We start from the raw sequence: 24830 nt of genomic DNA on the forward strand, positions 1-24830 counted from the left end.
ACGGACCTTTGCTTTCGTTATCATCGGTACATGAACGAGTAGCGGACGCTTTGAAAATCAGTCTTCGCACAGTGACAAGAATAAAGAGTGAATACAAGACAGGGGCAGCTCTTACTACACCAGGAGAGTCACGTAATGTACAAAAAAAAGACTAATGATGTCAGCGATACTACAAAAGGAGAGATTAGAAATGTACTGTATGACATGAAAGCAAAAGGAGAGCACGTTACAATTAAAGTTCTAAATACACAATTAAGAAACAAACATCTCTATGACGGTTTTGATACAAGTTTGTGGCGTCTTATGAAAAATTGTGGGTTTTCATACAAACTAGAAAATAGTAGACGAGTGCTATGTGAGAAACCATGTATTGTCTCCAAACGACTGTATTTTTTGAGGCATTATATGAGAAATTTTTTAAGTCCAAGCCCACTTCAGTTCGTTTTTTTAGATGAAACATGGATATTCCTAAAAGGGGCATATAAACGTACTTGGCAAGATGACTGTGTGAAAAGCATCAAAAAAGGACACGAAAATACAGGTAAACGCTTTGTTGTTTTACATGCCGGAAGTAGGCAAGGATTTGTTAAAGATGCTGGATTACTGTTTTCTACGAAATCGAAGAGTGCAGACTATCATGATTCTATGGATAAAGAGTCTTTTAAAAAGTGGGTCTCCGAAAAGCTGATACCAATGTTGGAGGAACCATCTCTAATTATTATGGATAATGCCTCATACCATAGCTCTTTAATAGAAAAGTTACCGAATGCCAGTTGGAAAAAATCGGACTTACAAGAATGGTTACGAGCGAAAAAAATAATTTTTGACGACGATTCGGGCAAGACAGAGCTATTGAGTCTTTGTCGCCAGAATAAACCACAAAATACCAGGTACGTTATAGACGAGCTACTCCAAGAACATGGGCATCAGGTTTTGAGATTGCCTCCATATCACTGTCAATATAATCCGATTGAGTTGGTCTGGGGCATTTCTAAACAATACTATGATCGTCATATTGGAGAACATGGACGTGGAGATGAAACAGTGAAAAAAGTTTGGGGCGATGCATTAGCTGAGGCAACACCTGCAGTGTAGGCGAGTTGTTTTAACCATACTGAAAAATTAATTCAGGACGACTGGGCAAAAATGGTCACATATGATGAAAATGAAAGTAGGATTATCATCGATTTGGCGGAAGATTCCAATGATGAAGACAGTTCCAGTGAAGACGCTGACTGATTAGCTAATTAATCAAGGTCAGTACGTTGCAACAGTTCAGAATTCGCTACAGTGCTTAAAACTTAAAAAATCTGTATCATTTTTTAATTAAAGTGGGTCAAATAATTAACACTTTTTTGGGTATATTTCAAAATCCTTTTAAAATGTACTTTTCGTTATATCCTGTCCTATTGTACTGCAAGCTAGAAAAATACTTCTTCGCAATTTATACGTATATTCCGTTATTAGAAATTTAATGAAAAATAATTTATAATTTTCTTTTATAACTATTATTTCGTTTGACATGCTGCATTTTGCTCCGCCACTGGAGGAGGTAAACGAATCGAGCTTAGACAACGAAAGACAGATGAAACAACCTATTGCAAGTGTTTTTACACGCACACGCCAAGAACGATGAAAACGATTATAACTCCATATTTAAATGAATATTCAAAATAATTGGTTTCGAATGTTAATTCAAGAAATTGAATAAAAAAACTCATTAATTATAAATAAAGAAATCACAGAAACAAAAAATATACTGATATAGATTATAGATAATGATTATAGAACATTATTACCAAACGCTATTTGAGTAAAAAACAAAACCATCAGCATGAAAAGTAATAAAAAATGTTGAATCTGAAGATATACTAGTGTAACCGTTTCAAAAGTTTCAAATTATTTTTCAAAGTTTAAAAAATTTATTATGATTTCTAGTAAATATTCAAATTAATGTTGCTCACGCATCTATCCACAATAGAAACGAATTAACACATTTAAGAGAGGCTTACATTCGACGATGGATGGAACAACTATTGATGATGAAGATGCTTAAACACATTAAGGTAACCTTTAGTTCTAATTCTTCAATACTCATATATTTATCATAAAAAATATATTAGATCTAAATTCCTAGCAAATATTTAGCGAAAAATTAAATATTATTCTACTGATCTGGTCAGTTTTAAAGAAAAGCGGAACTCACCTCAACGTTTACGATAACTTTTGTAGTACTTCCATTGTTATTCGACATATTTTCCAAAGTACCAATAATAAGTATATGCTGGTTCTCTTTTTCGTAATCAAGGCCTCTCGTTGTAAATATAGCTCCTGTATTTTCTTCTATTCGGAAAAGATCTGTAGGTCCTTGATGGATGACGTAGGTGATCTTCTTGATAGTGTCTGGATCGATTGCCTGAAAACATAAAATATATCACAAAAATAAAATGGTGGTATAATAATCAATAAGTGATCATAAAAATGCAAATAAACTTGTTTATATAATACAGGAATCAATTTTGTATTGTTGTTATATTAAATATTCATTAGGAGACTGAACATGAAAAAAATTGAATGAAAACAAGAAGTAATCGATGATAATAGGTTAAGTAAGGTTAGGTTAGGTTAAGGTTGCGTATATTGGAAGCTGAAATTACAAGAGCTCCATTGTGGGCTACCTAAAACAAAAATATAAAAAAAATATATCGACTGGTCAAAACATAACACTCGATGAAATGGAAAGAGCTATAAAGCTATCAAAAATAGGAACGCGACCGGTCCAGAAAATTCCAAGCGAAATAATCAAACTACTCGACGATAAGGGTAAACATTCTCTTCTAAGCCTCTTCAATAAAATATACGAAAGAGGACAAATACCAGCAGACTGGCTACTGACAGCATTTGTAATGATACTGAAAAAAATAAATGCCAAACAATGTAGCGATTATCGCACTATCAGTCTGATGAGTCATGTACTGACAATTTTCCTAAGAATACTGCACTCGAGAATTTACAACAAAATAGAAGTACAACTTAGCCAAACACAGTTTGGTTTCAGCAACAACCTTTAAACCAGAGAAGCATTATTCAGTTTGCAGGTCATGGTTCAAATATGTAGGGATATCGAACAATCGGTATATCTGTGTTTTATCGACTTTGAAAAGGCCTTTGACCGAGTAAACCATGACAAACTTATAGGTGTCTTGCAATAGGTGGGAATTGATGACCGAGACCTCCGTATTATCAAAAATTTGTATTGGCATCAATGTGCAAACATACGAATTGGACACAACATGACGGAAGCAGTGGAAATACGACGTGGAGTGAGGCAAGGATGTATTCTATCGCCTCTACTTTTTAATATCTACTCCGAATTTATTTTCAAAGAAGCCTTAGTTGAATTAGTTTTACATCGAATGAAAAAGAGACAAAAATAAAAAAAAAAAACGATAAAAATTCGAAAGTTACAATATTTCGGTCATATAATGAGACATCCAGAGAGGTATAACCTTCTACACCCCATAATACAGGGTAAGATCGCCGGAAGGAGAGGCCCAGGCCGAAGAAGAACATCCTGGCTCCAAAATCTCCGAGAATGGTATCAAGAAACCACCGCTAATTTATTTAGAGCCGCCGTAAACAAAGTTATTATTGCCAATAATATGATCGCCAACGTTCGATATTACTGACAAGGTACTGAAAGAAGAAGAATATCGGAAATATCTAAGATAAAAAGCATAAGAATAATAAGTATAGTCGGTGCGCTATATTTACGCGGGTTTCGGATTAAAAATTTTATTGTAAGTACCCAGTTTTAATTACCTGCTCTTTGGGGAAATATCAACTGGTCAAATGAAATGAAAAATAATCCATAACTTTTTTTAATTAAATAATAATGGAAAATCTTTCATATAATTGACAGTATAATAAGGAGAATTACTTCATTAATGGAGTCTAATGTGGCTAATATAAACCTAATAATACCTTTCGCCAAGTTTCCCGAACTGCGTCGTCGCTATAACCGTTAGGCCCAATATGGTTGTCATAATATTGTTTTGCTATTCCCCATATATATTCGATGGGATTAAACTGGCAATGATACGGTGGCAGACGTAAAACTTGATGACCGTAACTTTCAATAATCTGATCCACAACAAAGGTTTTTGGTTTTGCGTGGATATTTGCCAAGCGTAATAATTCTGATTTTAAAATATGTTGTGTAAATGGTATATGTTCCTTTGTCAACCATTCTTTAATTTTATTAACAGTCCAAGAATTCGTTGGACTTTTGTTTAAAACTTCAGAATGGTAAGGTGCATTGTCTAAAATAATTACGCTGGGCTCACTTAAACCTGGGAGAAGTTTTTCATGTAACCATTTTACAAACATTTCTGTGTTCATATTATCGTGATAGTCACTTGATTTTGATTTAGATGAAAATATTAAACCAACACCTTCTATAAAACCCGATTTCCCTCCTGCATGTAAAATTATGTGTCGCTTCCCTTCTCCGTCAGTATGTTTGATAGACTTTACGTTATCATCTTGCCATATTCTCTTGGTTGCACCCCTAGAAAATATCCATGTTTCGTCTAAATATATAAAATTTGCCTTTTCTTCTTTTAATTTAGAATATTTTCTTAGAAAGTTAATTTTTTTATGCACAACAGAACTTCTTTCACAAAGGGCTTTTCTGTTATCCTCCTTTTGAAATTTGAAACCCAAATTATATATCACTTGCCATAGACTTGTTCTGCCAATTTCGTCAAATTTTCTATCTTTTAATTCCGAGAGAATTGTATTTAAGGTCACATGTTCCTTGTTGGCTCGCATTCGATAAATGGTATCACGAATTTCAAATTTTTTTCCATCTGGAATATCTTTCGTTTTCAATGATAGGCGAGATTTTTGGTGATCTTCTTTCGGCCGTTCATTATTGCGATTTTGTAATAGTCCTCTTAGTTTGGTTTCACTAATTCCTAGAGCATCACATACGCGTTGTTGAACAGACATTACCGATTTTAAAGGACCGCTATTTTCTTTTTCATCCGTAAAATACTTATGTACACTACAAATTAGACTATCTACATCTAACACACGTCTAGGCATTTTTAGATATTTCCACCAAACATACAATGTCAACACTGGCAAAGAATCAATTCAACTGCAATATTGTAACAAATTTATACCTACCCTAATGTTATTTTAATGTATTTTAAAATATGACCATTAATGCAGTTTTTACCTAATTTTCTGGGAAGTCGTTTACTGCAACTGGTTATCAATGAGTCATTAGCATAATTTTGTTAATCCGAAACCCGCGTAAATATAGCGAACCGACCTATATATTATAAATTTGGACAAGCATTAAATAATTTGAAAATCGTTTATAATCAAAGTAAACCGTTAGGAGGAGAAAGACGGTAAGAAAAGTCTTTCATAATCAGCGTACTTTCACAAAAAAAATTGTGTTAATTTTCCATGTTAATATATTACCTTAACCGTTGTAACATAATAGTCTGGCATATTTTCGGGAACAGTAGCTTCGTATACAGGTACTTCAAAAATTGGAACTTCATCTTCAACATCAAGAACTTCCACAGAAACTGTGGCAGTTGCAATTCTGGGATCTGTGGCACCGTCTTTAGCAGTTACTACAAATTGGTAATCCTAAAAGTATTAAATAAAATTAATAAATATGTTTTTACCATCATTAAGTTATATATATATATATATATATATATATATATATATATATATATATATATATATATATATATATATATATATATATATATATATATATAAGATATAAGCGGGGATCCTACAGCTTCTTCCGCTTCCCGCATTTCGATCGCCATCTTTTTCTATCTCTCCAGGTGTCTTCATTAATGGCTGTCTTTCATGGTTTCCATAACACCTTGTATCCAAGACTTGACTGGTCTTCCTCGTTTCCTTCTATTACTTGGATTGTATTCCATAGCTCTTTTTGGCCATCTGTTGTCGTCCATCTTCTGTACGTGTCCATACCATATTAACTGTCTAGTTTCTATTCTTTCAGAAGTTGTACGTACTCTATCTGTTTTTCTTCTAATTTCAGAATAAGGTATACGTTCTACTCTTGATATACGGCAAGCTCTTCTCAGGTAGTCCATTTCAACCGTGTCAACTTTTTTCTTTCCTTTTACTGTCATTTGCCAACATTCTGCTCCATATGTAAGAATGGGCTCTACAATTACTTTGTAGATAGTCATTTTAGTTCTCATAGTAGCTTTGTTGGACCAAAGTATCGAATTCAGAATTTGAACACTCTTCCTGCCTTGTTGCCCTCTATAGTCTATATCTCGTTCCGTTGTTCCTTTACTGCAGATAATACTTCCCAAATATTTGTATTCGTAGCACCTTTTCATTTGTCTAATTTCCAAATCCGGGTCTTCGTCTTCACTGCCTATTCGCATATATTCTGTTTTAGACATATTCATACTCATCCCCCATTTTTCGTATTCATCTTTGAGCTGTCTAAGCATATAATCTGCATCTTCTTCACAGCTTGCAATTAGTACTTGATCATCTGCAAAGAACAGCGTTGTCAGATAATGGTTGTTAAGCTTCAACCCCATTCCCGCACATTTTTGTCTCCACTGGTGCAGTGCTTCTTGGATATATATTTTGAATAGGGTGGAGGAAAGACAACATCCTTCTCTCAAGCCTTTCGTTACTGTAAATACCCTTGAGAAAGTATTTCCTGTTTTTACAGTGCTTTGAGGACATTTATAGATGTTCAGTATTGCTTTTAGATATGTTTTACTAAGGTCCGTTTTCGTCAAGACACTAAATAAGAGTTTTAAAGGAACTGTATCATAAGCCTTCTCCAGATCTATAAATACCAGATGCGTAGGGAGGTTTCGAGCTGTTGGTTTTTCAATTACTTGTTGAAGGGTAAATGTGTTGTCCACGCACGATCTTCCTGCTCTGAAGCCGCTTTGTTCTTCAATTTCTTTATACTCCTCTTCTATTCTTCTTTTCAATATACGACCATATAACCTTCCCAGGAGCTAGTTACGCTAATGCCTCTATAATTTCCGCATTCTTTTCTGTCTCCCTTTTTATAAATGGGGCTAATGTGGGCCAAATTCCAATCGTCTGGAATCGTTTGGCCTTCAATTAAGCATTTATTAAAAATATTCACTAAGCTTTCCAAAAGAGCATCCGGTCCATGTTTCACCAACTCGATGGGAATGTGCCCGGGTGTTTTTCCATTTTTCATTTGTTTCAATTCTTTTTTCAGTTCTTCTTTGTTTATCTTATGCACCTCTGAGTTTTCTGTCATTGAGATATGGTCAGGTCTTTCCATAAATTCGTGCCTACTTTCTGTTAATAGCGTTTCGTAATATTTTTCCCACTTTTTATTTTAAATCAGGTTTATATTTCCCTTATCTTTTCTTTCTTTTCTAATACTTTTTATGAATTTCCAAGCTTGTGTCACTTTGATTCCTCCTAAGCATCGGTCCATCTCTTCGCATTTCTCTTCCCACATTTCGTTTTTTCTTTTAGTGAACTCCTTCTTTGCTTCCCTGTTGAGTCTGCTGTAAATTCTACGGTCTTCTGAGTCTTTCGTGGATAGCCATGTTTGATAAACTTTTTTTTTGTCTTTAACTAATTTTCCTACTTCTTCGTTCCACCACTCAGGATTTTTTCTTTTGTCAGCTTCTTCGTACCCCAATGTCTCTTTGGCCGCCTGATGAATACAATTTTTTATATCTTGATATTCTTTTTCGGCTGTTTCTCTTCGAGTTAAGTGAGTTTTGAGGCTAGTCTAAGTTTGTAGAGGAATTCTACTGATTCTTGTTTGAGGCTATCAATATTATATCTTATCTTTGTGGAAGCTGCTACCTTCTCCTGTTCAATTTTGTTCTTCATCGTTAAGTTATCACGAAAATAATTAACAAGTAAGTTATCTCATTTTATTTACTAATAAAAATGGATGTATGATGTTCCCGAAATGTTCTATGAACAACGTTTTTCGACATTCCAACCATTTTAGCCACCGTTCGTGTACTTATATTTGGATTGTTCTCCACAGCATCTAAAATGTCGTCTTCTACATTTAATCGACGGATACTTCTTGTTTTTTCCCTATTTTTGTTTTTCGAACACGTTTCTAATAATCTTTGAGAAATATCCATAAAAGTTCGAGCATTAGGAGTTCGCCTTTCGGGATACCGATGCACATAAATTTGGACAGCTAAATTACTGTTACACTGCGCTTCTCCATAAATAATCAACATATCATGGTACTCACGAATCGAAAACATTTTCGCGGCGTTGTTCCAAAAATCTGTTTGTTGTTTGTCGGTTCACAATTAAAGTTGTGACTGTCTACGTTTAGATTTTTTAGTACTGCACGTAGTTGACAACGGTTAAATTTAGAAAAAAATATTTTTTGAAAAAAATAAGACTTTTTTGCTCTAAATAGTGCCTTCTACTTATACCTTTAAGGAATGCACTATTTTCGGGGACACCCTGTATACAAATATCGAAAGATAAATATATGGGAAAAACAAAACGCAGGTCCGTTTTGTGTTTTATAAAATATAACTCTTTTAATAAACGATGTTAAAACTTCTACTTACCTTTTGTTTTTCATAATCCAAAGGTGTGTTAGTAGTGATCTCTCCACTATTACTGTCTATGTCAAAGGGCAAATCTGAGGGAATGAAATAGGTGACTTTAGCGTTAACACCTTCATCTGCATCAGTAGCTTTCACAAAACCGACAGTTGTTTTATTTAAACCTTCTTTGACTTTAAAATGGTAGGGATCTCCGACGAATTCCGGATTTTTGTCGTTGATATCTGTTACTTTGATGTTAACACGTACAGTGCTTGCTAATTTTCCAGCGTCTTCAGCTTTTATAACCTAGAATATTTAAGTAACAAAAATAATAATATTTTAAAAAGTAGTGTACAATACAGGGTGAGTCATGAGGAACTTTACATACTTCTACCATATGTAGAGTCCCTCAGGGAGCATATCATGTGGCCACTAAAAAATGCCAACTCCTCTTCTTTATTAATTAACAGGGTGATTTGTGTAATTGATCATTTATTTCATTTTACTGTAGTGTTTATACGGCTCATTTGATTTTTTTAATTTTTGCATGATACAGTACACTACTATCAAGCATTCGACTGGTATTAGCTAAACTAAAAAATTCCAGGACTGGCTTTGGAAAAATTAATTTAGGGATTCGTATTAAATATTACACCCTGTATACATTTTTTTTAAAATGCAATAAGTGATTTTCAAACTACATAAATAGCCAATGAAAACGACATATGCGACAATGTTGTCGCACTTTTATTAAATTTTTAGTGAACGATCAAATCTTACCAAAAATAGAACAATCATAATGAAGTATCAAATTATAAGGTATTAATTTAAACAAATGGTATAAATTTCAAACATTTTAATTAAAATGAGTTCCTACAACATAATGTAATACGTAGAAAATTAACATATTTACTGTCACTTTGTATTATCTCTACGATAGAATCAATTGTTTTTCAATTTTAAATTTTTACTCATAGATCGTATTGGGGCATTATTTTCGATAAATAATAAATTAAATTGATTAAAAAGTCAAACCTCTTGTATGTGTTAGTTTTTGTTGATTGTAAATGATTAAAATTTTATGTCAAATAATAATACATTGCATCAACTGTACTAAATAAAAATAAATCTAAAAAAGTTTAAAATGAAGGTTGGCGTTGACCGTTTGACGTTTCTTGATATTTTATACCCATTGTCATTATTGTCATTACCAATTGTTATTTATGTGTACAAGAATACATATTTCTTCTATCATATCTACGTTAAGTACATTGTGTTAGTTTTGGTAGAGCTTTTGTTACTTTCGTTCAAAATGCCACATCAGTTTTCGACCACAGAATATGCAGACATAATATTTGTTTATGGATTCTGTAATGGGAATGGTAGGGCTGCTAGTAGAGAATATCGCAGGAGATTTCCTAATCGTCGAACTTCCAGTCATCAAACATTTGGGTCAGTTTTTAATTATTTGCGAGAAAATGGCACTTTTCCTAGTGGAACAACAGAGCGACATGTAGATGAAGCGCAGGAAGATGACATTATGGACGCCGTTACTATGAACTCTACAATAAGCACTAGACAAGTAAGTCGAGAACTCAATGTTACTCAATCAAAAGTAAGTAGAGTCTTACAAAAAAATAATCTATACCCATATCACATTCAAATGGTTCAACGACTACATGCTGGAGATGAGATCGATAGGTTGGAATTTTGTAGATGGATTAACAATAATCGACCAACGCTATACAGGACACTATTTACATATGAAGCCCAATTTACCAGAGACGGGATAAATAATTCACGAAATTCATATGTGTGGGCAGAAGAAAATCCCCATGCTATTCGAGAACGTCGTTCTCAGTTAAGGTTTTCGGTTAACGTGTGGATTGGTGTCATAAATAACCAATTAGTAGGTCCTCACTTTTTTGATGGTACTTTAACAGGGCAGGTCTATATGAACTTTCTACAAAATATTTTGCCAAATTTGCTTGCCAACGCGAACGTTGCTATCCGAGGGATGTATTTTCAGCATGATGGGGCACCCCCACACTTTTTACTGGCAGTGAGACAACATCTCAATAATGTTTATGGCAACAGGTGGATAGGACGTGCAGGTCCTATTTCGTGGCCTTCAAGATCCCCTGATTTCAATCCCGTTGATTGCCATATTTGGGGACGATTGAAGCAACTAGTTTACGCAGTGAATATTAATAACCGACAACAATTAATTGATAGAATTATACATTGTTGTAATACTATTAGAAACGATCCCCAGAGTATCCGTAATTCAATACGTCAATTAACAATTCGGCAACAAAAATGTGTACAGGCTGCAGGGTTCCATTTCGAAAATCTATTTTGAATAATTTTTATTTTGTTACCATTATTGTATCTTTTCCAGTTCTAATTTATGGGTTTATCATAACTATGTACATATTTTTAGTTTTTTTTTTAAATTGTTCTTCGTTATTGTTAGTAGTTACTGTTTTTTGTTGTGCAGTGACTCAGTTTATCATTTCAAATAAAATGTTTGAAATTTATAACATTTGTTTAAATTAATTACCTTATAATTAATTTGATACTTCATTATGGTTGTTCTATTTTTGGTAAGATTTGATCGTTCACTAAAAATTTAATAAAAGTGCGACAACATTGTCGCATATGTCGTTTTCATTGGCTATTTATGTAGTTTGAAAATCACTTATTGCATTTTAAAAAAAATTTATACAGGGTGTAATATTTAATACGAATCCCTAAATTAATGTTTCCAAAGCCAGTCCAGGAATTTTTTAGTTTAGCTAATACCAGTCGAATGCTTGATAGTAGTGTACTGTATCATGCAAAAATTAAAAAAATCAAATGAGCCGTATAAACACTACAGTAAAATGAAATAAATGGTCAATTACACAAATCACTCTGTTAATTAATAAAGAAGAGGAGTTGAAATTTTTTAGTGGCCACATGATATGCTCCCTGAGGGACTCTACATATGGTAGAAGTATGTAAAGTTCCTCATGACTCACCCTGTATAAAAGAAAATTAAAAAGTAGTGTACAATTCTTTGGAAATTTATTTTCCGCAATACTACTTACATATATGGCTATGCCACACTATGTTTTATCTTTTCACCAATCTTGCTTGAAAGCCTAATTTCCGTAATAAATGTTATTTTCCAAACTATTTCCAGAATTCCTATTTTAACCATCTTCCTTTTTTGTTGCTGACAGATTATTGCCAAAACACTGTGAACATTTTCATAAGTTTCATATATTATAGTGTATATACTCATATATAGTGTATATACACTTAAGAAACGCAGACGACACCGTCATTATTGCGGACAGTACTGAGGATTTACAACGACTTTTGAATGTCATAACCAGAGAGGGAGATAGCTTGGGACTAAATATAAACACAAATAAAACAAAAGTAATGGCTGTTACACGTGCACCAAATCTTCTTCTTCTTAACATGCCATACACCAAAGTGCGTAGGCGACTATCTCATTACTAGAATTCTGTTCTTGGCGGCGTGACACAGCTTGCCTGTATTGTGTATTCCTGTCCATTCTTTAATATTTCTTAACCAGGATAATTGTTTGCGGCCGGCTCCTCTCCTACCTTCGATCTTCCCTTGTATGATTAACTGAGGTATTTCATATTTTGCTCCTCTCAATATGTGCCCAAGGTAACCAATCTTGCGTTTTTTAATTAATTTAAAGAGTTCTCTTTCCACGCCGGCTCTCTTAAGGACGTCATCGTTTCGAACTCTATCCACCCAAGGTATGCGCATCATTCTTCTTAATGACCACATTTCAAATGCTTCAAGTTTGTTGATAGATGTTTTTTTCAAAGTCCACGTTTCCATGCCATAAAGCAAGATGGACCATATGTAGCACTTGACCATTCTGTAGCGTATTTCGAAATGTAGGTTTTGATTACATAGAAGCGGTCTGAATTTCACAAAAGCTTGTCTTGCCATTTGTATTCGGGTTTTTATCTCTTGTTGTGCACCAAATGTCGACATTAATATTTGTATCTATAACAAACATATAGAACCAGTACAAAGATTCCAGTATCTTGGTTGCTGGATAACAAACGATCTTGACCACGAGGTGGAAATACGTGCTCGTATAGAATATGCTAGGTCCGCATTTCAACGAATGAAAAAATTGCTAATAAACTCTACGTTATCGTTGGATATCCGATACCAATTTGTAAAAACGTTTATTTATTCATGGATAATGGACTTATTAACTTATTATATTAACATGGACTCTCGGAATTACAAGTAAATTTATATATTCTATATATTACAAGTACCTTTGAGATATGGGTTTTTCGAATGATGCTGAAGATCTCTTGGACAGAGCACGTGATCAACAATGAGGTGCTAAGAAAAATGGGCACTGAAAGAGAAATCCTAAATATTGTAAAAAAAAAAATCGGTTGCCTGTAAAGTCGGTTTTACGGGCGAAGATTTTACGTGACAACGTCTTTTTCTCGGTAGAATATTTATTGATATGACTGAATCGACTGAATTACGATTGATTGCAGAGTGATTTAAACTAATAATTTACTTAACACTATCAACATTTGTCAATAGTATGACATAACCTATAAACTCAGTTTCTCAACTTTTGTGTCAATCTAACAATTAATCAATCAATCATAGTTTACGATAATGAAATATTAGTGTACAATTATTTACCTTTATTGTTGTAGTTGTTGTAAATGACGAATCTAAGCACTCCACATTTTCACTACAGACACAGCTGACGATACTTTAACCACACGTGTGAACTTGTATTATGACGCTTTCTCGGTTTTCCAACGCCAAGAACGCTCGAGAAAGACAGAGACACAAGCACGCACCGATTCAACGCGCCTAATTCTCTAGTGCTGCGCGCGCAGCGGACCGATCATGTTTGAGTGGGAGAGAGACGCAAGGCATTCGCCGGTCCGGCGGGCCTCTCTCTCGTTCGGTGACTCATCGTAACAGACGTGAGCGGGCGTTACACTTTTTCATGAGTGACTCCGAGCCACAACCTAATTTAAGACGTTGTCATGTCAAAAACAGAAAAACGAGTTATCTAGGACATATTTACAGAGGAGAAAAATACAACTTCCTACGACTTATAATGGAAGGGAAAGTGGAAGGAAGAAGAAAATGCTTCTGGTTGAAGAATGTAAGAGACTGGACAGGCATGGACACACGTTCAATACTAAGAACAGCTCAAGATAGAGAGAAATTTGCTGTTGTTATAGCCAAACTTCAGTAATGGAGAAGGCACCTTAAGAAGAAGTGTATATACAATACATAGTAAAACAATATTCTGGCGTTTTTGACAAGATTGTAATCCGTGACCACTTAAGTATTAATGCCTGTTTATTGATTTCGAAACCTTGGCGAAATCTATTTAAATACTATTTCTGTCGACCGTCCATTTATGATCAATTTTAACACCCTCAAAATCATTGATTAATGGCCCCTATTAATGAATGATTTATGATTTTCTATTAATGAACACAACATACATTACTTGCATAAATTAATGACCTGTGGTGTAGGCAACCAAACATATACCTATTTATATTCCCACTAAAAAATTTAAAATGAAGTAGCCGCTGTTAGTATCATCTGTCATTGTATGCCATTATTTACTTTATTGTTTAAAATTCTGTCTATTTAAAAAATCAAATGATGGATATTGACGAAGAGTTTAATTTAACTCCACCAGAAGTTTTGGTCGACGGAAAAGTTTTGTAACGAACTTGTGAATTAAAATGGCGATTAACAATCTCGAACATTAACGCGCTCGCTCCGCTCACGCGTTAAAATATCTTAATTGTTAATCGCCCTTATTAATACACTTGTTAGTTAAATAACTATTTTGCTACTTACCAGTTGATACGTGTTTAAATCTTCTCGGTCTAACTGTCGAATAATTGTTATAACACCACTTTTAGCACCTATAGCAAACTGTCTTAAATCGTTTCCAGAAACTATGGAGTATGTAACTGGATCGCCTTCCGGGTCCACGGCCTAAAAATTAGTAGTAAAACAAATATAAAAAAGTTTTTTATTTTTAGAGTGATCAAGACATTTTATTTAAAAGTATTGAACTAAAAGATTCTTCTTCTTCAAGTTTCATCTTCTATCGAAGGTTGGAAGTCATCATAATTCACTCTAAATAGCACTAATGCATTCAAACCATTCCACAGTGCAGTGGTCCAAAATCCCAAAAAGATGACCAAAATATGAATTTTTTGATTTGCATGAAATTTGGTATCCGAGAGTTTTTGAGGTCGCTGATTACGAATTCGAAATCGAAATTGCACAAAACAAAATAGAGGGTAGGTAAAAACACTTAGTTTAAATTATGCAGCAAGAATATCTTCCAATAAAAAGCACCGATTATATTCTGAGATTATTAACGCACATACATCCAATTTGTATAGAAACAAACAATATAAAGACAAACCCTTTAGGGACAGAATCAATCAAAAAGGATTTAATTGCAATGAATTCAAATTATCCATTTTTTTTTTTACTAAAGACACAGAAGTGTACTTACATTAAAATGTGGTCAGTAAGACGAATTATCAGTTTGTTTCTAACTTAAATTACTAATGAGATCTTAAAATTAGGTGTCTACTCACTAGTATCTTTCCTATTATTTCTAATAACTAGCATTAAATTTAGCATGCATACTCGCACAACACTTTACTCTGCTTTTCACTCACTCATTATACCAGTTCAAAAGGCTTTGTTCTTTTCAGCCTTCTTTCTAGGTTCGTATTGTCGAGGAGCTGGATAGCCTCGACGTTTACATGATGATGGAGTCGTTGTTCATGGATCCCTGCAAATTTCTTGATTATCTGATTGACGTCTTCCATCTTGAGGTCCCGGTGAAGGTCGTTGTTCCTAACGTACCAAGGCGCATCTACGATGTTCCTCAGTACTTTATTCTGGAATATCTGGATTACTTTGATGTTACTAGGCTTGGCACAGCCCCAGAGTTGGCAGCCATAGGTCCATACTGGTCTCAGTATTTGTTTATAGATTAGGAGTTTATTATTTATGGATAGAGAGGAATGTCTTCCCATTAACCAATACATTTTCTTATAGCGGATGCCTAGTTCTTCTCTTTTCTTCTTCACGTGAGCTTTCCAGCGAAGTTTCGCATCAAGAGTGATCCCCAAGTACTTTGCTGATGTTGCAATAGGCACTTGGACATCATTTATTCTAATAGGAATATTATTAATTCTCTTATTGGTAAAATTTATATGGACTGATTTATTCTCATTCAGTTTAATTTTCCATTTTTTGGTCCATTCATGGATTTTATTTATTGAATTTTGTAGTTTTTCTGTAGCTTCTTCGACGGTGTCACTTACCGCTAAGACAGCAGTGTCATCTGCGAAGGTAGCTATGGTGTCGTCTTCTAGTTCAGGTATATCACACGTGTATATTAGATATAGGACTGGACCCAATACACTCCCTTGTGGAACACCTGCTTCAATATCCTTGAGATCAGTGTATGCATCTTCTTGTTTAACTCTAAAATGTCTGTTCGTTGATATGATTGTAATATATTTGAATATTGTTTAGGCATGAATGATTTAAGTTTATGTATCAAACCCTTATGCCAGACATTATCAAACGCCTGTGCCACATCTAGGAAGGTTGCAGAACAGACTTTTCTTTTCTCTAATGATCTTTCAATTATAGCAGTTATTCTATGCACCTGGTCAATTGTCGATTGCTTATTTCTAAATCCAAATTGATGATCTGGAATTATTTTTTTTTCTTAAATTATTGGTAGGATTCTTCGCAGGAGGAGTTTTTCAAACACCTTGGACATCACAGGTAGGAGTGATATTGGTCTATATGATGTCACCTCATTGGGGGGTTTCCCAGGCTTTGGTATCATGATCACCTCAGCTATCTTCCATAAATCTGGAACATATTGTAGTCTAAAGGCAGCATTTATTAAATTTGTTAATTTTACGATAGCTTTTCTTGGTAGATTTTTTAGCAGTCTTCCGGTAATGAGGTCATAACCTGGTGCTTTATTTGGGTCGATTTGTTCTTTAATTAACTCAGCTACTTCTTTTGGGGAAGTTGGCTTGATATTCTCATCTATTAATATTATAAATTATCCATAACCACAAAATTAGACTTTCCTCCATAGCTTACCCCCTTACCTATTACCGATTTAACTTAATTAAACACAGTACCCAAAAAAATACCACAAATCCTAACTTTATCATTAATTAATTTAAAGAAATTATGGAGAAGTATCCAAATCACCACATAATATACACAGATGCATCAAAAACTGAAAACGGCCATGCCGCAGCCTTCACAAATAAAAATTACAAATATGCCATTAGAATTCCACAGCACTGCAGCATTTAAACCGGGGAAACCACAGCGATATTAGAAGCTATCAAAAACTTCTCTTCAACGACTGAAAATAATATTTTAATCATCACAGATTCACTCAGCGCAATTCATGGAATTAATCAACTTTTCCCTAGCCATCCTATTGCACAAAATATAAGAAATGAACTTAATGTACTACACCAAATAAATAAAGGTTACATTTATCTGGATCTCTTTACACATTGGCATTAAGGGCAACGAGGAAGTTGATCAATTGGCATTAAAATCCATCAGAAATGAAAATGTTCCAGAAATTACTAAATATCCACATACCGACCATAAACGACAGTCCATGAATCATATAATAGATTTATGGCAAGCAACCTGGAACGCAACAGACTCTAAATTGAAAACAATAAAGTCTCGAGTAGATGCCAGCCTACCACAACAAGGAAAAAGAAGAGATCAACTAATCGTAAATCGTCTTCGAATCGGCCACACAATACTAACACACCAACACCTTCTGAATAAAGAACCAGCTCCGATTTGTACCTACTGCTCTACTCAACTCACCGTAAAGCATCTGATAATCGACTGTCCGTAGTTCCGACCTCAGAGAACATGCCGAGGAATTAGTGGAAACCTGAGACGTGCGCTTACGACAAATATCTCGGATTTATTGCAGTTTCTAAAAGACATAAACATGTACAATAAACTTTAATTTTATCAAACTGTACTACTGTGTATGTCCCCCACTAATAACCCTTGGTGGTTGATGGTGGTGGTGAAAAATAGAGGATGTAGTATGGCGGATATATGTATGGTAAATATCTTCTTCTACGGCACTACAGTTCAAATTGAGCCTAGGCTTATTTTTGTCTCCACCCTTGCTTGTCTGTGGCTGATCTTCTCCATACACGGACTCCTAAAAGGGCTTGTGCGTCGCTGTTTACTGTGTCTTCCCAGCGCTTTCTTGGCTTTCCAACCGGTCTCTTTTCCTGCATTCTAGGATTCAGTGCTTTTTTGGTAGCCTATCTTCTCTCATTCTTATTACATGTCCAGCTCATTACAATCTTTGTATTCTAATCAAGTCTGACAGTGGTGCAAAAGCAAAAAAAATTGCTAAAAACAAAATGGCGGATGTACATTTTGGCGGATGGCAGTTACATGTATACATCATAATTTATTGTTATATCTACACCGTTCTATGAGTGTTCGTATAGTAAATAATGCCTCTCTAGTGCCAAAGTTTCCTGTTATTCTATCGTTTAATTATACTACTAGAAAATAAAAATTAATATAAATGAAAATATTACTTACCAAAAGCGTAGCAATAGTGGAATTAATTGTAGCTCCCTCACTAACTTCAATGTCGTAGACAGATTGCTCAAAAACGGGAGCTTGGGTATTCGGACCAGGACTGATAGTAACTTCGACAATAGCTTGACTGTATAGTCCACCTGAATCTGTTGCTTGAACAGTCAGACTGTACTGCTCGCCAGCGTTTAATTTTCCAACCGTTTCTATAAGACCAGTTATGGGATTTATCGTAAATTTGTTGTTACCGTTATTGGAGACGTGATATATCGAGTATCTAATGGCTGCATTCTCTCCTAAAACATTAAAACATTGTATATTTACATATTTTGATTGCAAAACTTAGTGTTAAAAAAAATCTAAATCATATTTTACTTGTTTCAATACTTAGAGATCTCTTTCTTTCTCTTCAGTCCTGACCTCGGTATTTTTGTCTTAAAATTTCACTATTCTATAGTCCATTTCCATCACATTGATAGCACATTATGTATGCAAATCCCTAAACTGTTGATACGGGTGACTCAATGAAAAATAAATATTTGTCAACAAGTTTACAGAAGTATATAGGAAAACAATTTTAAATTGAGTATGGCCACCAGGTATAAAGGTTGAATCAGAATAGAATACAATAGTTGTGAGGGTTAATCCCTAAATAAAGTTGCCAGTGTCGGAGTGATGGAGATTAACAGGTACTAATGAATTTGCAAAAAATATAAGATGTTTATTTTATTGGTTATATATAAAATAATTTCTGGCCGTAACAGGGGCCGATTTGTAAAAAAATGAATAATATTTTAATCAAATTCCATTTCAGATTCACTGCTTTCTTCAGAATCTAAGGAATCTTCAATGTAAATTATTACCGGTTCCAGCATTGCATCAGTCATATTATCCAAATTACACATTTTATTTTCTTCCTTGTGAGCATGACTAACATCCAATTTTCTGGAGTTACTTTTGATGAGGAATGTTCTAATAATTGTTGTAAGTCTTCTAATTTAAAAGTTTTGTTGTTGCGTCCGACTTCACCCTTTACTTGAGACCATATATTTTCTATCGGATTCAGATCACAGTGGTATGGGGGTAAACGTAAAATAATTACATCACGGTTTAATGCCATTTCATCAATTATATATTTTTTATAAGCTGCTTTATGTTGCCTTACAATAGGTAATAATTCCTTTTTTGTCGAATTCTCCTTGTACTCAATTGCGTGTTTATCCAACCATTCGATTATCTCTCCTTTTTTCCATGCCGTTGTTGGCAATTTTTCTGCTAGTCTTGAATGGTAACTAGCATTATCCATGACTATGACAGAATTTTTTGGAATTAAATCCAACATTTGCTCAAAATATTCTTCAAAAACGTCAGCAGTCATTTCCTCGTGGTAATCTTTGGTTGATTTTGAGGCAAAACTTAATAATCCACCATTGACAAAACCGTATTCGTTTCCAATATGGGCTATTATGAGTCTGCGTCCTTTTCCAATGGGAATATTGTTTATTCCAGTAGATAAACCTTCGATGAATGCCTGACGGGAACTTTTCACATTTGTATCAACCCATAGATATGGTACAGTATGACCTTCATTTAGCCAAGTCTCGTCCAAATAAAAAATTGTTTTCCCTTCTTCTCGGTACTTTTTAATAGTTCTTAGATAATCTCGTCTCCAACATACAATGTAATCTTTTTCAATTAAAACGGATTTTCTTCTATTCTTTTGCCAACGAAATCCCATCTCTCTCAATAGTCCCCATAATTTCTTGTTGCTTATGATTGGCAACTCTTCGTTTTCTCTAATTAATGTTTGGATTTTGTCCAATGTTGGAAATTCTTTGTTAAAAAAAATGTGTGGACGCTGCGTCTTATCATGTTTTTATGTATTTTTTCAATTTCCAAGGGTTTACTCCCTCCACTCCTTTTGGGAGATGAAACAGTTCCTCCTTTTCTTTCTTTTAGGAATCTATAAGTTGTTGCTTCTCCAACCCCTGTCATATTTAAACACATGGTAACGATTTCACGAACATTACTTAAAGGGCGTTGATGTACAAGTGCATCGTGTACATTTAATATTAAATTTTTCTCTTTTAGACTGAAGGCACCTTTAAAACTACACTTAACCGGGATAAAACCTGTTGTCGACGTCATTTTTAAATGCAAATAAGAAAATATCGACACCAAAAACGTAGGTAGGTAAGACAGGAACAATGTACATCTACAAACTAAATGGAAGATGCAAACAATTTCTAATTTATGTTATTGGCATAAGCTGTACTGTGGCATAAAAACTACTTAAACTATCATTAGTGAAGCCTTATCAGTAATTCCAGGTAATCGTTCAAAGAAGGTATTCTTTTTGTGTCAGGCGATAACTTGTATATAAAACAATAATCACCTTTAAATTACTGTTTACATTAATTTATTTCGTGAAACATTGAATTCTCTCGTTAATCACCCGTGTATAATTAATTGACAATAATCGTGTGGCATATATACCGACGTTTTTTCCGCACAAAAAAGGTATAGTGAGATTAGTGGACACTTATTTTACAGAAGATTTTTTAAAAGATAATGAATTGTTGACGGCATCTTAAAATATTAATTTTTTTATTTATTTCAAAACAAGTATAGGGTGACGCCTATGGTTTTTTGACCTGTTGAGGATTTGCATACATAATGTGCTATCAATATGAGGGAAAAGGACTATAGCATCTAACATGTTTTTTTTGATAAATTTTTCCACCTTCGAGTTTTTAGTCATAACTACTGACGTTTGTGCTATTTTCTAACTACTGTCAAAATTTTAAGCAAATACATGCATATAAAAAGAATTGTGAGCAGAAAACCGTCATATCCTGGACTATTTCATAATTTGTTACTAAGAAACGTTGAAATTTAGTAATTTTTTGGTCAAAAAAGTATGTTTTTATTGTGGTGTATCTGGTTGCTACAGTTTGTGCCTCATTTACTTGTAAATTATATTTTGCTTCTAGAGTTTCTGTTGTGACTGAGCATTGCATTCTCCAATACAATTTTCAAACTCTATCAAAATTTCTGTTGTGATAAGCACTGAATTCTCTAATATAATTTTTAAGTGATACTGTTGTTAAATCAATCTTCATTATCATTAATAAATAAGTCTTATTGTTAACCGCATTTATTTTCGGTGATTAAAATTGTTTACCTTCATCGTTATCTGTAGCTTGAATCATTGTAACTATTCTTTTCACATCTCCCGCAGGTACCGAAACTGGCGGAATTATAGGTAGTACTGGAGGATTATCGTTCACATCAAGTAGATGAACCGTCACTGACATAGGAGCGCTGGCAGCAATACCTTGCTTTTCTCTTGCTACTATTTGAAACTTGAACTTTCCTGGATTCGGAGGATCTCTGTCGAGGTTATTTTCGTTCACTACCAGATGGTTTTCTTTATCGATGGCGAAATAAGGTGTCGTTAGTTCAAACGTATAGCTTGGTTTAGGATCATCTGGCCCCTAAAACAGTAATTGGGTTAAAACAGTTGGAAGACGTCAAACAAGTGTTACGTCTATTAAAATTAAAATACATAGTTCAAGTACTTACAAAATCTTTGTCTTGGACGCTAACCAGTATCGGTTTTCCTCCGCCATCTAATACTTTTTTCCCAATGGGAGAATTTTCTTTGACGAAACCTTCCAGAGACGATAATACAATTTCTGGAGGATGAGCATCTACGGGCTTGATAGTCACAAACAATTTGGCAGTCGTTGATCGTTTCGCTTCCGAAACCTCTTGAGCCTAAAATATGTATAAATTGTTTATTCATTTACAATAATTTTCTATTTAGACAATGATTGAAAAATGATACAAGTAAGTCAACTAACAAATGTGGTGTACTTTCAAGCAACTTAATATTAAATCGTTTTTTCTTTTCAATGTAAGGGTGAAAACTTCTTAAATAAAACCCGTGCTGGATAATAGTATTAGATTTCTTCTTCTTCTATCGAAGGTTGGAAATCATCATGGCTATGCGGATTCTGTTGACTTCCGCTCTAAAAAGTTCTGCACTACTGCATTCAAACCATTCCCTTAAGTTCTGAAGCCAGGATATTCTTCGTCTTCCCACATTTCGCCGCTTTCCTCGGATTTTGCCTTGCATAATAAGTTGTAATAATAAGTATTTTTGCCCTCTCATCACATGTCCTAAGTACTCAAGTTTTCGTCTTTTGATAGTTAATATTATTTTCGTCTCATTTCCTATCCTTCTAGTTACTTCCACGTTTGACATTCTTTGAGTCCATGATATTCGTAGGATTCTTCTGTAACACGAAAATTCAAAGGCGGCCAACTTATTCAGATGGACTTGTTTTAGTGTCCACGCTTCCAAGCCATAAAGAAGAGTAGAGAACACGTAACATCGAAGCATTCTCAGGCGTAGTTGTAACCTTATATCCCGACAACAAAGAAACTTTTTAAGTTTAATGAATGATGCACGTGCTATTTCAATGCGTGTCCTAATTTCTTTGGTTTGGTCTACATCTGATGTTATCCATGTTCCTAAGTATTCATAGTTATCAACACTCTCAATTGCAGTATCTTCAATAGTCAGTTGGATATTTGAATGAGCAGATTTAGTCATGATCATGCATTTAGTTTTCTTTAAATTTATCTTCAGTCCGTACTCATGACAGCGTTCATTAAGGCTTTGCATTACGTTCTGTAAATCATTATTATTATCCGTCATTATTACTGTATCTTCTGCAAAACGTAAGTTATTCAAAACTTCTCCATTGATAGATATACCTTCTATTAAGTCTAAGAGCGTTTTTGAAATTCCGCTTCACTGTAGACAGTATTTCTACATTTATAATAGAGAACGATTTCCGAAGTGGAAATTGAAACGTCAATAAATGTATTTTAACCTTTAATTGTGGCTTATTCCCATTTAAATATTAATTAATTCACTGTAGACATTGAAAAGTAGTGGGGACAGCACGCAACCCTGGCGGACTCCTCTCTGTATTTTGATATTTTGGGTGTACTGGTTGTCAACTCTTACCTTGGCAGTTTAGATAGATAGTTTTAGATAGATAGATTAGTAACATTTTTCTCTCATTCAACCTACCCATACAAACAAAGTATGCTTCGTAGTGTCTTTGTCTTCACATTCTCATTGGTAATGTACATATCCCCTCTTTTCAAATCCATTTTAGGTAGAAATAGATACAATCATACTCCTTGAATACCTGAGTCAGATGATAGTTCTCTTATCGAAGATAAGATGCCGTATCCAGTCAGCCCTTTCCTTCTGTTAATTTCCTTTAACATTCTTCCATCTCTCCCTTTCGCGTTTTTGGTTTCCCCCTGTTCTCTCTTTATCACTAATATTATTTGAAATTTCTAATCTCTAACTCTCTCAGTACTTGCTACCCTACTAACAAAACTGATTCTGTTTTTTGAGCTCTCTCTTGTCGTTTCCCCACTACTGAGGATCGTGATTTCTTCCACTATTTCTAACAATTTTTCTTCATTGGTCTCTATCTTCAGCTACTCTGAGAGCTTCGCAGCTGAATTGTAACTTTCGAGATTTGATTGTGGTCAGTATCTCTCGGTTCTTATTCATTCTTCTGAGGACCTCCTCATTTGTGACTCGGTCAGTCCACGGAATCTTAAGTATTCTCCGATATAGCCACATCTCAAATGCTTCCAGTTTTCTGCACATATCTTCGTTTAAGGTCCACGATCATCATCATCATCATCATGCAACCTCTTCTGTCCACTGCTGGACATAGGTCTCTCCCATTTTTCGCCACTCTTCACGGTTCTGTGCTTCTTGTTGCCATTTCTTGGATATTCGTTCAATGTCGTCTATCCAGCGTGTTGGTGGTCGTCCTCTGCTGCGTTTGTCTTCTCTTGGGCGCCAGTCAATTAGAGACACAAGATGGACCAGAAAACTAATTGGCTGGCGCCCAAGGTCCACGATTCAACACAATAAAAAAGGACAGAGAAGACGTAGCATCGCAGCATTCTTACTTTTGTATCAAGAGAGAGGTTGTGACTCTTGAAAAAGGCCCCCATCCGATTGAAGGTGGATCAAGCTTTTCCGATGCGTGCTCTAATCTCATGACTGTTGGTCCATTCTTCATTTATTATGATGCCGAGGTAGTTGTAGTGCGTCACTCTTTTTTCAGGGGATTGGTTGACGTAGAGTTGACCTTCTGTTATCCTTTAACAGAAGGTCAACTTAAATAAGAGAAAATCTTAAATTGGAGATTTTAGTACCAGCCACTGTTACTCCACCGGCATATCCATCTGAAGCCATCCTCATGACATGTTCACGTGACAACACGTATCCTTGTCTAACACCTCACTCGGTCTTGAATTGGTTTGAAAAAATAAATACATTTATATTTATTACTAAATATTTATACAGTGTGTAAAAGCCAAATGGAATAAATTCATTATTTAGGTTACTGCACATATTTATAAAAAATCCCGAAACACGTCAAATTTAAATTATAACTTGAC

At 34.5% G+C, this 24830-nt stretch overlaps 1 protein-coding gene across 1 annotated transcript in view; it reads right to left on the reverse strand.

Moving 5' to 3' along the window:
* The window catches only part of Cad99C (cadherin 99C), a 210430-nt gene that overhangs the window by 28017 nt on the left and 157583 nt on the right, over positions 1-24830 (reverse strand). The window contains exons 10-16 of the mRNA XM_072542457.1: positions 21906-22100; positions 21505-21817; positions 18324-18616; positions 14517-14657; positions 8634-8918; positions 5497-5670; positions 2207-2416 (exon numbers count right to left, since the gene is read on the reverse strand). Coding sequence (XP_072398558.1) covers positions 2207-2416; positions 5497-5670; positions 8634-8918; positions 14517-14657; positions 18324-18616; positions 21505-21817; positions 21906-22100 — 1611 coding nt within the window. The remainder of the gene's footprint in view (positions 1-2206; positions 2417-5496; positions 5671-8633; positions 8919-14516; positions 14658-18323; positions 18617-21504; positions 21818-21905; positions 22101-24830) is intronic.

The sequence above is a fragment of the Diabrotica undecimpunctata genome, chromosome 8 (genome assembly GCF_040954645.1).
Source record: "Diabrotica undecimpunctata isolate CICGRU chromosome 8, icDiaUnde3, whole genome shotgun sequence".
In the NCBI taxonomy this organism is placed as follows: domain Eukaryota; kingdom Metazoa; phylum Arthropoda; class Insecta; order Coleoptera; family Chrysomelidae; genus Diabrotica; species Diabrotica undecimpunctata.